Source organism: Falco peregrinus, chromosome 4, assembly GCF_023634155.1.
Source record: "Falco peregrinus isolate bFalPer1 chromosome 4, bFalPer1.pri, whole genome shotgun sequence".
Taxonomy (NCBI): Eukaryota; Metazoa; Chordata; class Aves; order Falconiformes; family Falconidae; genus Falco; species Falco peregrinus.
The window spans coordinates 100258300-100273120 of record NC_073724.1 but is presented as its reverse complement, the minus strand read 5'-3'; the positions used below and the strand labels follow the sequence as shown (position 1 = coordinate 100273120).

At 38.8% G+C, this 14821-nt stretch overlaps 1 protein-coding gene across 4 annotated transcripts in view; it reads right to left on the bottom strand.

Annotated features, from left to right (window-relative positions):
* ATP8A2 (ATPase phospholipid transporting 8A2) overlaps positions 1–14821 on the bottom strand; it is a 349978-nt gene that overhangs the window by 144787 nt on the left and 190370 nt on the right. For all 4 annotated transcript variants that reach the window (XM_055802562.1, XM_055802564.1, XM_055802565.1 and 1 more), the window contains 2 exons: positions 11726–11909; positions 7355–7465 (listed from right to left, as the gene is read on the bottom strand). In XM_055802562.1, the coding sequence (XP_055658537.1) occupies positions 7355–7465; positions 11726–11909 (295 nt within the window). The remainder of the gene's footprint in view (positions 1–7354; positions 7466–11725; positions 11910–14821) is intronic.

Below are 14821 nucleotides of genomic sequence, written 5' to 3'. Positions count from 1 at the left end.
TTTTTCACGCCAAACTAAGCACATACGTTACAGAGAAAAATATCACTGTACCTGTCATACACCCCTTACATATGTAAATATACACAAAAAACAGATCCAGGCACGCTGAACATACCTGCCCAATAAAACATCACAGTAGATCTCTTCTTGAAGTAGTCAACTAGGTGTTTCACCTAGAGATTCTTAGACCATGCCAAAGAATTTATCACCTGTAATATTTGGGATGTTGAAAAATTGCAAGCTGTGTTGGTTGTAGGGTGTAATGAGGGCAGTGTTCTTAAAAAGTCAGAACAATGCTGGTACTCATCCCATCACTTCTTAGAACGGTTGGAAATAAATTCAAAACCGGCTGTTTTATAGTTTAATCAATTCAGTTTTCAGGGAAGATGGACTGCTCTCTAATGATTCCCTGTGCAGTGCATAGCAGTACAAACTGAAAAGAAAATTAGCATGGATTTATCTTCATGACTCATTCCTCAGAAACTCTTGGGATTAACATATGCAATTACAAATCCAAAAAAACAAGAAGTCAATCATGGATTAAAGTGGGTGAGACCAGCCTATATGCAATTCTGAATTTCTTCAGACAACAGGGGGGTTGAAATATGGAATAAATTGTCAGTAGTAGCAATATAAACTAGGCACTGTAAATCAGTCAAGAAAAAATATACCTTAATTCTAAGAACAAAAAGCAAAGCACAATATGGACAATTTTGAATTAGGTTGGCCAACTATATTTAGGATATTCCAAGAAGTTTGGCAGGCTATTTGCAGGATCTGTTTTCTATAATTTTTGCTACTAAAAAACATTTTCTTGAATTGGAGCCTACGATTACCTTTTTTGGTGGGCGGAACAGGGTAACGTCTGTGCTGCCCTAGGTCTTCTACTTGTGCATGTTAAGCCTGTGTAAGCAGCTGATAAGAAACAGTGCAAGAGAAAAATATGCACACATGTAAGACCTGTTTTTCCAAAAATTACCAAGAGACAGAGCCGAGTCTCACATGCTTTGCTCTTCCCACTGTGTCCATTACTGTGCTTTCCAGGTCTGCAAGTTCTGTAGTATCATTTCCATAAATATTCTGCACTTTTTTGGATTGATTAACATTACCCTATCTAAGGTTTTACTCACACATTTCAAAATCAGACGAACAAGAAAAAAAAAATCCTTCACTTTCTCAATAGGATTTAGTTACCTCAACACAGATCTCTTAGTAACGCCACTCCTGCTCCAGAGAGGTGAAGGTCTTGGGCACATCCTGTAGCACCTCTGCTACTCCCATACCCCCCTCCATGACCCCAAGCATCTATAAAGGCCATCTGCATGGATACCACATAAGTTTCTCTCAGGCACTTAAATTTACATGTGATACCAACCTTAAGAACACCAAACTCTACCTTTGCCTACCTGAAAGCACCTGTCCACAGAGATAAAGTTACTTATTCAGGATATCCATGAATTTGTGAAAGTTCAAAACCAGATTTCCAAATTACATAAAACGGAAGTCACACACAAATTCCTACTTTGTTTCATCCTGATAAAGTATTGTTATAAGCTTACCACACTAAGTATACACACACAGAAGTAACACCTATTAAATGCCTACTATTAAATGCATTTGAAATAATTGAACAAGCAACTGAATAATTTGAATACATAAGCATGACAGCTAGCTGCCTGTATTGCCATTATCCTCACTAAGAGAATTTTACAACCACATGTTCTTATTTTTTTAACACTGGGGGAAAATATTGCTCATATCTATCAACGAAGTTACTTTTTATGACAACAGTTATTGCACTTCAGTCCTCAACTCACTGTAAAAATCCCCATGCTTAAGGTTTTCTATTGCCTGGCTGTGCCCTCAGAGATGAAAAGTCAATTGGAAACAGAAAGCACAAGGATGTAGGTAAAAGTCAGATCACATAAATCAGAGATCAGCACACAGAAGCGTTAGAGCTGTATATTTTTTAGTATCATATCACATACACTCAATTCTGCATGACATTTGGGGGTAAGGGGGCTAAAATTCCCATGCCTGCTTTCCATATTTTAAAAAATAGCTGTTGTATTTGACAGGAAAGCATGAAAATGAGAAAAACAAATGAAAGGTCTCATGCAGTAACGTTTCACGTGTGCTTTCACAGCTTGTGCTGTCGGCTAGTCTGAAGTGGTGACCACTGAAAGTGTGTGGAGCACTTCACAGCTCTCATTGCCAGACCTTGCTGGACTCACAAAATCACCACTTACTTAAAAGCATGTTTATCTAGGCATTGTGTTTACTCAGAGCTTTTAAGACTCGAAAATTCAGCTCTAAAAGAGAAACTATGATCCTGGTGTTTTGTTGTCTAGTACATTTATGCTGTTTGTTTAACACTACTCTCATATAAGACCTCCCTCTCAGCCTCCACAAAGAAACAGCTTTCCAGTTTGGGCTTACAGCTTATCATGATTCTTAAGGCAGAAAAGAAAATAATGCAGCATCAGGATATGCACACTATACTCTCCCCTTCTCACTTGTCATTTGTTTCTCTGTCATGGCCCTACACTGCCAGACCTTGACCGGACAGGGACTATCTGTTTCTTACCCCCACCCCCGTTCCGCAATACATAACACAAAAGCACTTCATAGCAAGCACATTTCAGAAAAACATGCTCCAGCAAAAGTATTGAGCACATTCTTCCTGCATACTGTGTTGGCCTGAAAGCTATCTTCCGTGCTACTGTTTCCACAGGACCATTCCCAAATGCCTTGAACTCTTACCTGATATTTCTGATATCACCTTGGATCTTGCTGTGTTTCTACTTCTCCAAGCATGCCATCAAAGCAACATTCCTATATTCTTTTACATTTGAAATCAGCTATATTTCAAAGTTCTGATGTCATTAGGACAACTTCATACCATCTCCAGTGAAATATATCTGCTCAACAGATGTGAAACAGATCTTTTGTTTCACTACTCAGTTTAAAGCCAGCTACATAAATAATTGAAGGACATGGTGCTCTGTAATGATGCCCAGGAATTTGTCTGTCAAATCTTTAAAAGCCAAATACCTGTCACTGACCTTCTGCTCCAAGATGATGCTGAATGATTGGCTTTCCTCAGTAACTGCTTTAATGCACACTGAGACTGCAGCCAGACACAGGAAATACAGGAATGGACACCAAAGAGGAGCTTGATATTTCTATGTCATCCCTGAAGCCATCTTAGTAGCTTTTTATGTGGAATCCCTTGCCACTGTTAGGACAGACCCAGCACAGTCTGGAATGGGGAAGCAGCAGCAATTTATCTACCAGCCAGCTCTGTGGATGGAACGGTTTGATTCTGCCCCCTCTGCCAGCAAGTGAGGCCATAAGCGAGGGAACCCCAACTTTATACCCTGAAAAACCTTGGCAGCAGTCATATGCAAGGGCTCAAGAATCATGTCTAAGAACCACAGCGGAAGGACTTGAATTTCCAGAACCTGCTTCTTTTTCTGCTTTTGATTTCTATTTCACCGAATCCTGTATTTTCAAAAATCAAGGGGGGAAATTAAGAGAATGGCAGGAGGACAGCAATGAAGAAATGAAAAAGGAAAAAGAGATCAGGTCAGAGAAAGGACAGCAACATCAAGTTTCCAGCTGTTAAGCCAAATCAAAATCTTCTCAGACTTCAATAACCTTTATCACTTCGATGACTTAAAATTCACCTCTTAAAAACACTAGGAAGTTCTAATCAAGGCAGAAGGGTAACACACTCGTCTCCATTTCCCCTGCAATCACTAGACTACAAGGCCTGCTTTCTGTTATATCAGCTCTCTAGCTGCATTAAATTGTCCCAATATTGGCGCACATTTTAGTCATGGTCAAAGCAGCTGAAAACAGTCTCTCAGGCCCCTGTCCCTCCACAAAGAATCAGCCGTTGCAGGAAAGTAAGCACCAGCCTTAAGCTAGCAGCATCTCTTAGGAGTAAAGCCCATGATGCCAGTCACCTGAGGATACTTCCCATCAAATCCCAAATTCTAGATTTTAACTACTACTTCACCCAGAAACTGAATCAAAGCTGATGAAATCTAAGTTTCAGAGATGCCACAGTTTGGATCCTCCCAGTATAACAGTGTTTGTTATCAGGAAGAACTTCTGTGTATATTTGGGTGTTTAACATACCAATGTTGGGATCCTAGGAAAGGAGACAGAAATATGTTCTCCTCAAGCATTTATCATTGATTAATTAACTGAAGTTTAATCTTAATGTAAGTCTCTGAAAGTTGTGTCCAGACATTTTGTGTGCTAAGCATGACCGTCTCTTATTTCGTTCTGATGTTTGGAAAGTATCAAGGAATGAAAGTCATGATAAGCCCCAGTGCTTCACTGCTGCAAAATTTATTTACATAAAGCTAACTAGAGTTATTCCTCAGGTGTTAAAGCTTCATTGACATAAAGCAGATATAGCAACAAAAAGGTATAACCAACAGTCACATTCACTGATGTGCTTTTTGATTCAACTCTATAAATATTTACTCAGTACAATCCTTTAGAAGATTAACTTAGAAAGTAGTTCAAGTTCAAATCCCTATTTCATTACGATGCTAAAAGGATGTTCCCCATATACCACACATCCAAGCAAGAAATACAGGTAAATATTAAACTTGTGCAGAGCATTGGGAAACAATCAGGAACATACCATATGCACAAACAACAGTGCTGGAGTGCTGGGCACTCAGCTACCATTCCCTCAAGTTGAAGGGTTTATTCCCTCTTGGAGCTTCTCTTTCACAAACATCACTCCATACCACAAACTGACTGGCGCTCTCGAGCCTCACAGCAGGAACACAAAACAACTCAGCTTTCTTTGTGCAAAGTTAAGGGAATTTGAGACATCTCTCTCTCCTTGTGCATCTCTAGGATACCAAAATTGGTGTCTTTTCAGTTTCTCATCAATTTGGCTAATTTTATGCAGTTTTGGAGGGGAAATTCCTCAAGGTCACTAGTAAGGCTAACTCACCAGGGGAACTAAAAATCAAATTGAGCTCCTACCATTGCTGCAGGTCTACAAGACACATTGTGTCACTTTACCTCCCTTAAGCTTGCTCCCAACTCCTAGGCTGCGTAAGCACAGAGGGGTAACCAAGGCATAGGGCTGAAGCTCGTTACACATTTTTTTCAGCGCTCACGTGTTAGGTGGAACTCACTGTGCCCACCCTTAGTCATGGACATCAGAAGACACAAAAGCTCATTTGCCTCAGTATGGTATGCAGGAAGAACTGAACAAAACCCAATACACTGAAGGGAACAACTGACCTCACATTCTCAGAGCAAACTTGCATTTTATGTATCGTATAGTGATATCTCTGGTTAATAAAACTCCTCCTTACAGTAAGATGATTAAAGCTACCTCAGGCTGGAGGTCCCAGAGGCCTTCACCTGTCTTCAACCCCTTCCACAGCAGCTCGCATGGGAAGGCATAATTTAGCTATACAACATTTGATGCATGACTTAATTTTACCTGTCAGACTACAGTAAATGAAGCAAAGACACACACTGCTACAATGGATGAGAAGCAGGACTTGAAAAACTAATTTTCAGGTGGAGAAAAGAATCCTAGGAGGCAATCATGAAACTGTTACGCATTTTCTAAACAGTTCAGGGAAAACCCCAGCAATTCCCATGCTTATTAAGAAACCCACTAGAAAAATTCTTTTAAAATTTTTTTCTATTTCTTTTGCACAGTAATGAATATATTGTCATCTCCAAGAACACTTAACAACCCTTACTAAAAACATGAGTTATGATCAGCCCAAGTCAAATTAAGGACTATTTCAGAAAGTAAAATATGAACCAAATCTTAATTATCTAAGCCCCACGGCAAGGGGGTCACAACTAGATGATCTTTAAGGTCCCCTCCAGCTGAAAAGATTCCATGATTCCTAGTGTACTAAATTAATCTCAGAGCTGTGAAGATGGCTTCTACACTAGGCCAAAAAACACCTGTGAAATCACAAGAACATGGATTTAGGTTTGGCAGATAATCTAGTTAAAGAATTGGAACACAATCAAGATGTGGATACTTAAAATTTAGAAAATAAATCAGCTCCTTGTAATATTTCATAAATCTAGCATACTGTATGTCAGTCAACCATACTGCTCTCACACACCACAGAAACACTGCCATTATTTTGACAGTAATGTGTAACTTACAGTAAACAGACCAATCTATGTTGAAAATTATAACAGCCAACCACTAATTCAAAAATAGCAGAGGAAAAATGGAGCAAATTAGTGGAAAATATTTGTTCTCTCGCAGCCTAACATCATGCATAAAAGATGATCATACCCTGAGGGAGTCAGGTATACCCACACTGACCATGACACGATTCACTGAATAGTAAAATATTACTTACCCACTACCCTCCTTTAATTGATATAACTAGCTGCCTAATTATAAATGTTCTAATTTTCTTACCTATTAACCTCATTCATGTCTGCTTAATTGTAGAAAGAAATAGAAAACCTAATATATACAGATAGGCATGCATAAATAAAACCGACTAACATGGAATTGCTGTACCAAGTGACCATGCACTACTCAAGTGACCAATCCATTGAGTTCAAGTTCCTCGTGTTTCTAACTACGCACATGATAAACATTCTTTCATGATCCTTCTTAAATTCAAAACCATATCCTGAAGCACAAGAACTACACCCCTATCTATGCAGGCTGAAATGCCACGTATTAATGTTCCTAACAGTATTCAGTCCTCTTAAAAATCCAGTTTTAGTACTTGCCATCTTCAGATAAGTAATTTTTTAGAACAGTAACACGTTAATTATTATTAAATCAAATAACCTGATTAATTTTAGAATTTCACTGGCATTGTAGGGCAAAATTATGCCCTTTTTCCCAAAAAGCAAGGCAAACTGATTTCAGTTCCAGCTATGATCTTTATCATTTGGAAGCAACAGGTATAATTTTTGCCTAGTTTATTATTTGCCTATAGAGTTCCTCCCAATTCTATTAAATGAACTTTTCATTTAAATTTAGCCCCACTCTCAAGTTCTATAAATATAAGCTCTAACTGAAACGTTTCCATGAATACAAAGAAACTTTCAGTAAGAACATTTACACAGATTAAATGAACTTTGTCCCTGACATCTCATATCCAAGGCTTCACTGTACTGAAACTTTCAGTTTTCCTTTTGCAAACGTGAACAGATTCAGGTGAACTAACTTAATCTGAGAAAGGAAAACAAGTTCTTAAACACTGAAAAAAACATCAGTCCTTTTAGTTCAATCCATTTGGATGAGTTTTACTTTTTGTACAAGATGGTTTGAAGAGCAAGTACCAGGAAGACACATCAATTTAGTTACTCTTACCTCAATAATATACAAAACCACATTCTTGTAGAAGCAATATAGTATGCACTTGGTAACTCTATTATAACTCCAAGCTCCATGGACCAACAACAGCTTCTCCAAGTAGGAAAACTGAAAGAGAGAAAACAAGCTTTTACATATATGAACAACTGTTAAAAAACCCACAACTGGTTAAAATAAACCCCTGACCTCCAAAAAACTCCCTCAAATCAGGTATGAAAACTATTCTTCAAGTGTAGTATTTACGTAGCTTAGCAGAGCATACATGCTAAAAACACCACTTAAAATATTTAAAGGAAACACCTTTTTTTGTAGCAAAACTCAATGTTTAAGTGGTCTTCATTGGCTTTAAACAGCAAGAAGTCTTCAATTAGTATTATTAGCCTGATGGCAAAATCAGGCAAGGTTAACATGATACAGCCTTAAGGATTGGACATAGATGTGAACTCATATTAATTTCATGGTCAAAGAAGATTCCTGTGTTAGAGGGCCTACAATGTTTGTAATCTCCTTTCTCTGTGTTAAACAAACAGACTGGTTAATTGAATTGTCTTGAGCTGAAATAAAACGCAGAAGAAGGAAGGAACATAAATGGAAAAATAGATAAGCATTGAGTGTTTCATAGAGTATGAATACTTACATTAAATTTTCAGCCCACATAATGTTTGCAATCTTGTGTTAGAAAAATCACCTAAAATACCATGTAAAGAAAGAAGCAGCATTTGCCAAAAAGGGCAAGCAGACAAATCTTGTAAAAACAGATACCTTTTAATGATAGTTTGAACCACAGATACGGCTCAAACTCAGCTTCTCAATTCAACGGTTTTGAATATGGACTTTTACAGAAGCAGTCTCACAATGCAGCCTAGGAAATGCGTAATTTTCCAGTCTTGAATTTGTCAGTGAAATTTTTGTGACCTGTAGCACTCCCCTTTTGTCCAGTTATAGACAGCTCAAACTGGTGACTACATTTACCATGCAGCATATGTACCTGAAGGCTTCTTAGACATTGAAGTGGGACCATCATTTGCTTTGTTTCCTTTTCCAGGAAATGACTATGTGAAAAGCTTGACCTCCTAAATTTAGATTCTAGATCATTTATTTCAACCAAAACTTACCTGAAACTGAAAGCTACAATAATGAATTCAGACTGTCACGAGATAGCTCTGTTCCCATGATTTCCAGCACAAAAATCACTGAGCAATAATTCCTTAAGAAGAGCCTCTCCCCCATGCATCAGCAACTCCAATTTGTTAGGATATACCAGCAAGAAAGGAGAGAAAAAAAGTTAACCAAGCGTCATGGTTCAGTCTCTGCCCAACTTGAGTCAGGGCTGAAAGTGGGACACTCACAAGGGAGTAGTTGACCTACTTGACACCTAATGCCTCTGTTAATATGCACCACAGCTGCAACTGTCCTCATCAAAATTAATTAACAGAAGACAGCAGCAGCTATGGGTAACTTGCACCCTGACAAGTCACCCCAAACAACTCTTGTAGAGAATAGTTAGATACATCCTAAAAAATTTTCTCTCTGCTGAGCCTAACAAGTGACCATCTCAGAGGTAGTCTTCTCTGGAGCTCAACACATGGAAAAAAATCCTACTATTAATTGCTCTCTTGACTGTACTCTCAAGAAAATGAGTGCATGGTGTAGCAGAGCAAAGAAGATACCAGTAACCTAGATAACAGTTCTGAGTCTGTTCACACTGGTGAAGAGTCCCATTTAAGATGTGGCAAGGAATTAAATTTGGTTTGATGCTGGTCACTGAAATGACGCAAACGCACAGTGACTGGCGTACTTGAGCAACTACAGGTATAGGGCTCTATTAAGACACTGCCTTTGTTTGGACAGTACTGTATTTATGGGGTTTTAAATCAGAAGGGAACAGCATGACCATCTGGCTGGCTGGCCTACCTACAAAACAGTTTCCATAAGTTTTCAGTCATCTAGGTACCAACCCTAGCATAACTTTTTTTATACAGAGATTATCTTTTAGAAAGATACCCTCCATCTTGACTAAACAATGAGGTGATGCCATGAGAGGATGAGATGGACAGGACTTAAAGACAGTGAAAATGCATCCAAAACGCAAGCTAAATTTTCCAAAGAAGAAAACTGAAACATAAGCATTTGTTTAAGAAAGAAGTTTCCCTAGTTAAGAAAAGGAAACAGTCCCTAGACACCAGATGCTCTCTGGATTAAGATGATAAAACCTTTTACTGAGGAAAAAAGTTATTAAATTATACTACTGTCTCTCTAAACAGGTCATTGGATTTGGGAATTCTCTAAATATGGATCACTAGTGCAATATCATTTCAAGGGAAAAGGATGATTTAAACAGATGCTTCTTGCACCTGTGGAAGCTATTTGGAGCTGAGTCAGATACAAGTTGCATTTTTATATTTATTTGGTTTACGCTTTGATTCCCCCTGGAATCCTGAAAAAGCCTATATCGAGACTTTCTCTTCCAGAAGTGACTACTTCTGGCACTGCTGTATTTGAAATACTATTTAAACATGAGATGCTACGTTACAGTGGCCATCTTAAATTACTCAATAACTGTGTATGTGTCTGTATATATATATATATAATAACTCTGCCTTCAAGGCATGCACATACAGTAACACTTCAATGGGAGTTATATGTCTTTGCTGAAAGAAATACACCCCACAGAGATCAAGTTTTTCTTTTGAACACTTTTTTTTGAAACACACATGACCATACACTATGGGTCTCCTTCACAAGAGGAATTTATTGACTATGTTTTCTAATCAGCAAAAAGCTCTTCTACACAATCACAAAAAAACCAGTTCCACAGCATTTTTCAAGTTGAAATTCTGTGCTGTTGTGACCAGCTTTTATTCCATATTGTACTGGGAAGATTCATTGCTATTGTCAGTAACTGACTGGCATTTAAACCAGGAGCAAGTTCCTCTCCACATTCTAACACTAAATCCAAAGACAGGGGGTTTTGTTAATGCAGAAGCAACACATGAACATGGAATTACTTCTGCAGTTTTAACATTAGTGCAATTAACACAATAGGAATTAAGTGTGTAAGGCCCTCTACGGACCAAACTGCTTATGCTTGCTTATTAAAAAGGAAGTAATAAACAATCCAAGGAAGTTCGGATAAAGAGTGTTCAATTAAGTTACACAGTCTACAGAAGTTAAAAGCCAGAAAGTCATTGTAAGATAGCACAGACTTTAAGATCATGGCAGTTTTTATAATCATATGTATTTGGAATTTGCTACTGTTTATGACAGAATAAGCCCTTGATAAAATAGCCTAAAAGTTTCAAGATAAATTTGGTGAAAGGTCTCAGCTACTCAAGCCTGAAACTGAAGTCCCTTCATTAGGCTGCAGAACAGAGCAGCAATACAAGACTGCCACTTTGCTTCACAGCAGGGTCAACAGAATAAACAGTTATCTGTGCAAATAACATCATGATCCATGCCTTTTCAAAATCTCACCTGCTACTGAAACTATCAAAAGATTACGGTACTTTATATCACTTGTTAGATAAAATTTGGCTATACCCCACCAAAAGAGAACATCAGCTGATGCTCAGAGATCACTCAGACTGGATCATGTCTGCTTCCTGTCAGCTCCACCTGTTCTTGCCCTGTGATCAATCTCAAACACACAGAGAACCTTAGCTGTAAAAAAGTATTCAGAGGATGGCCAGCAGCTGAATTATCTCCTTCCTTTCTTACATTTAAGTCTTTACTCTACACCTTGGTTTCTTCATTAGAGAAAAAAAAAAAAAAAAAAGGCTTTTTACTCTCCTCTTTAGATGAAGTCATCAGTACTGAATTTGATGAGATTTTTGGGTGAGTGCTCCCGAGCTAACATTCAAAATAACGTACCTAAAATGAAAACACTGGCCAGTTCTCTAGAACTGTGACCAATTCTTGGATATACCACCGTGGTTGTGGAATAAGAAATGTAAAGAAAAGAGGAAGAGAAACCTCAAAATAAGAATTACCAGACTCTTATACACCTGGTTACAATGCCTACTCATAGCAAGAGAAAACACCTTGCACAAAACAAGTTACACTTAAAAAAGCATATTAACATTAGCATTGCAGACAGTGCTTCTCCCTGCTTGCTGAAGAACCAGAATGTTGCAGAGCTGTTGGGAGGAAACAAACTTTGAGGGGAGGCACAGCTTTGCCCTAAAGAACAGAAAGCCATAATAACAAATCCCAAAACTCCAAAGATACCCATTTTAGACAGCTGTCTTGAAAAGGAAGCAAGTAGAGATGCTCCTAGCTTGAAGACTAGGAGAAACCATCAAGCACTTGATGACCACACAGTACATTTCCTACAACAGGATATGGCAGTTGCTCTTTTTTGCCTCTGACCTGTGCAATAGCATAATCCGAGCAATTGGTTGCCTGCATGCCCTCATTGCCACTGATCCCCACTCCAACGTGAGCTGTCTGGATCATTCCCACATCATTGGCGCCATCCCCAATGGCAAGTGTTATGGCATTGACGTGTTTCTTGACCATGTCTACTATTTCAGACTTCTGTAGAGGAGATACTCTGAAAAGGAGAGAAAAAGGTGTCAGTTTCTCACATGCTGAGCTATGCGAAACTTTCCCAAAAGGACAGCTGTAATCTACATTTAGAAGTAATCAAAGGGCAGTTGCTGGGACGTTTCTTTATTCAACAACTAAGCTTCAGAACCTGTGCCAAACTATTTCAGAAGGAGAAAATAGCTTTAAAAAGATAGTTTCACATTTATCTACTTGCCCATGTTTTAGGCCAAAGACACCAAACAGATATGAAATGTTTTAAAGCTTAGTTTTCCAACCCTGGCCCCATCCGATGCACTTTGGTATACACACATGATGTTATGTTAGGAACACTGGAGAAGAGAATTTCCTTATGCAAATACAACAGTTTACAGATTAACGGTGCAGGTTTCCCTGTCCGCTGTCAACAGTGCATCTCCATCCAGGAGAAAAAAGACCACTAATACGTTCAGAGAGTAAATCACAAGGTATTTTCAGTGGTTTGGCAAGAGGTAGTGCAGGCTTACCTTATTCCATCCTCCAGCTTACTTGCCAGGCCACCTACCCAATCATCAGACTACACAGCATCAAAAAGAATGAAGCTTCTCCCTGATCTCATGTAAGCCTTGTGTGCTGGTGCAACTCTGACTTCCCGGATGATGTTACTCAATTCCAATTCAAAACACAAAAGGCTGACTCCATGACATCTGAATATTCTTATCAATTTTACAGGTAGCTACTTTAACCTGATCCTTCTCTCTTTCTACATTTGTTCCAGTTAAACAAAAATTCATGGAATTCAATGGAGTTAAAACTAGTTTAATCCAGACAGAAGTGGAAAAATACTCGACTAGCTTACTAAATTGGATAAGACACCCAAAATGCCCTTTTTTCATGGAAAAGGTGGATCAGGTTACAAAATCATATGAGGTATTCTGGAAATACCTACATGTAGATTAAATATTTCCATTCTAACCCCATCTGTACAAACAACCCTAATTCCTTTCCTCATCAGTTTTAGTTAAAGTTTCAAATGATTTTATATTCCCTTAAATAAAGCTTTAGACAAAACTTTTCCACATCTCAAGTCAGCCACATAACACTCAACAAAGAATGTAACTGATATCTAAAAGCTTTACTGTTAAAACAGGGGAAGAATGGGGAGCCTGGGGAATGGGGGAGACAGAGGGGTTTTTACATGGCATTTTTTCCAGAGTCTACATCCTGTGGGAGCAACTTACATAGGCTTTTAATACACCTGGCTGGATTACTGCTGATCAAAAAAAGCAGAGTTATCTTGTTCAGCATTTTGCTTTATGGCCTTGATTTTGTTTAGCGCTGATCACCTCTTAAAATAACCTGATAAGTAATTGGGGGAGAAAGAGTTCTTAAGAAAAATTTGCTGGGCTCAAAATTCACATGTGAACTAAACCACCTGAAAAGTCTAGCAGCTGTCCTGTTCCTGAAAGCTGAAAACAGGAAAAAGTTGACTGGGCCATAAAATTTACTTTATGCCATTGGATAGATTTATTAAGCACTCAACTACCTGGCAATGAAAACACCACTTGGCACTGTAGGGGCCCAGTTAAACTACCAACACAAAACCTCAGCACACTAACCAACCTGTGGTGCACAAAAAGCGTCAGTTCATTATTATAATGCAGCTCAATACAGTCTGCATCAAATCTTAACTTCTCTCATACATACCCCACCCCCTCTCACATAATAAAATACTAAAACATGGAGCAAGGAGTCAACAAGGAGTTCAAGCCATAAAATGGGGACTCCTGAGGGACTCGGAGGCAGTTCTGGAGGGACAGGATTGACAAATGCACAGACCTCCATTACCAGCCCCAGGGGCACCTCCAGAGCACAGGACCATATACTTTTGGCAGTCCCCTCGTGCAATTATTTCACTGCAGCTGAGCACTGTGCATATCTGCTAACATCCACCTCAGACACACACCTCTCTCAGAAGTCCATTTTTTGTTCATTTAGTTTTCAGTTACATGGCAATAGAAATAGCTAAGAAGCTTCCTGATTCCAAATATGCTTAAAGTAACAAAGGAATGAAACAAGACAGACTGTGAACAGCATTCTGATTCTGTGGTTTAAACTAGCAGCTTGTCTACAGACATTTCAAACATCGCCAGATGTGGCAGAGATGTTGCAGCTAAACTGCACTCTAACAAGCTCGACCAAGTCAGGCAAGCTAATATAGCTTGTAGTCACTTCTGTGCCTGCAGTGTAGGTGTGGCTTCAGATTTTAAATCGACTTTGCCATTAATGACCCATTATTTTTCCAATCAATGGAACACCTCAATATAAACACATCTATCAACTACCACATAATGTACACAGACTATGCTTTTACTGACTTAACCAAATAAAGTTAATTATGTCCACAGTTATATAACACCCAATTAAAGACGAACAATTCTGTATGCCTAGTACCACTAAACAAGCTACAGGAAACACTAGGTATATACTTTTATCACCAAAAATATTTCAGCACCTGGTTTAAGATGATGAAATTTAAGACCAGATTTCAGCACAAAGTGTTACCTGATTACCGTTGTTTATTTAAACAGAAGCTTTATAACAAGCATCCTCTTCAACACCTCCCCATCAAATACAGCCCCAAGCTCCAGAGAACATGTTCTGCTGCACACAGTAATTACAGAAGTTGCAAACTGGATGGCTACTGAGTTGTGAGGTTTTACTCCCCTCCTCTCCCAGCCTCCAAACCTCTTCTGCTCCTTGTAACCTGTTCAGTATCAACACACTGCATTAGATGATGTTAATTCCCTTAGCCAGATGATCAGAGCTGCAGTCCATTTCTACACATTCGACAGGCTGTCTACATGAGTAACTGGAAGATTATAGCACAGGACACTATTAACCTGCAGCTTCCCCCCGGTGGTATCATGCAAGAGGGGG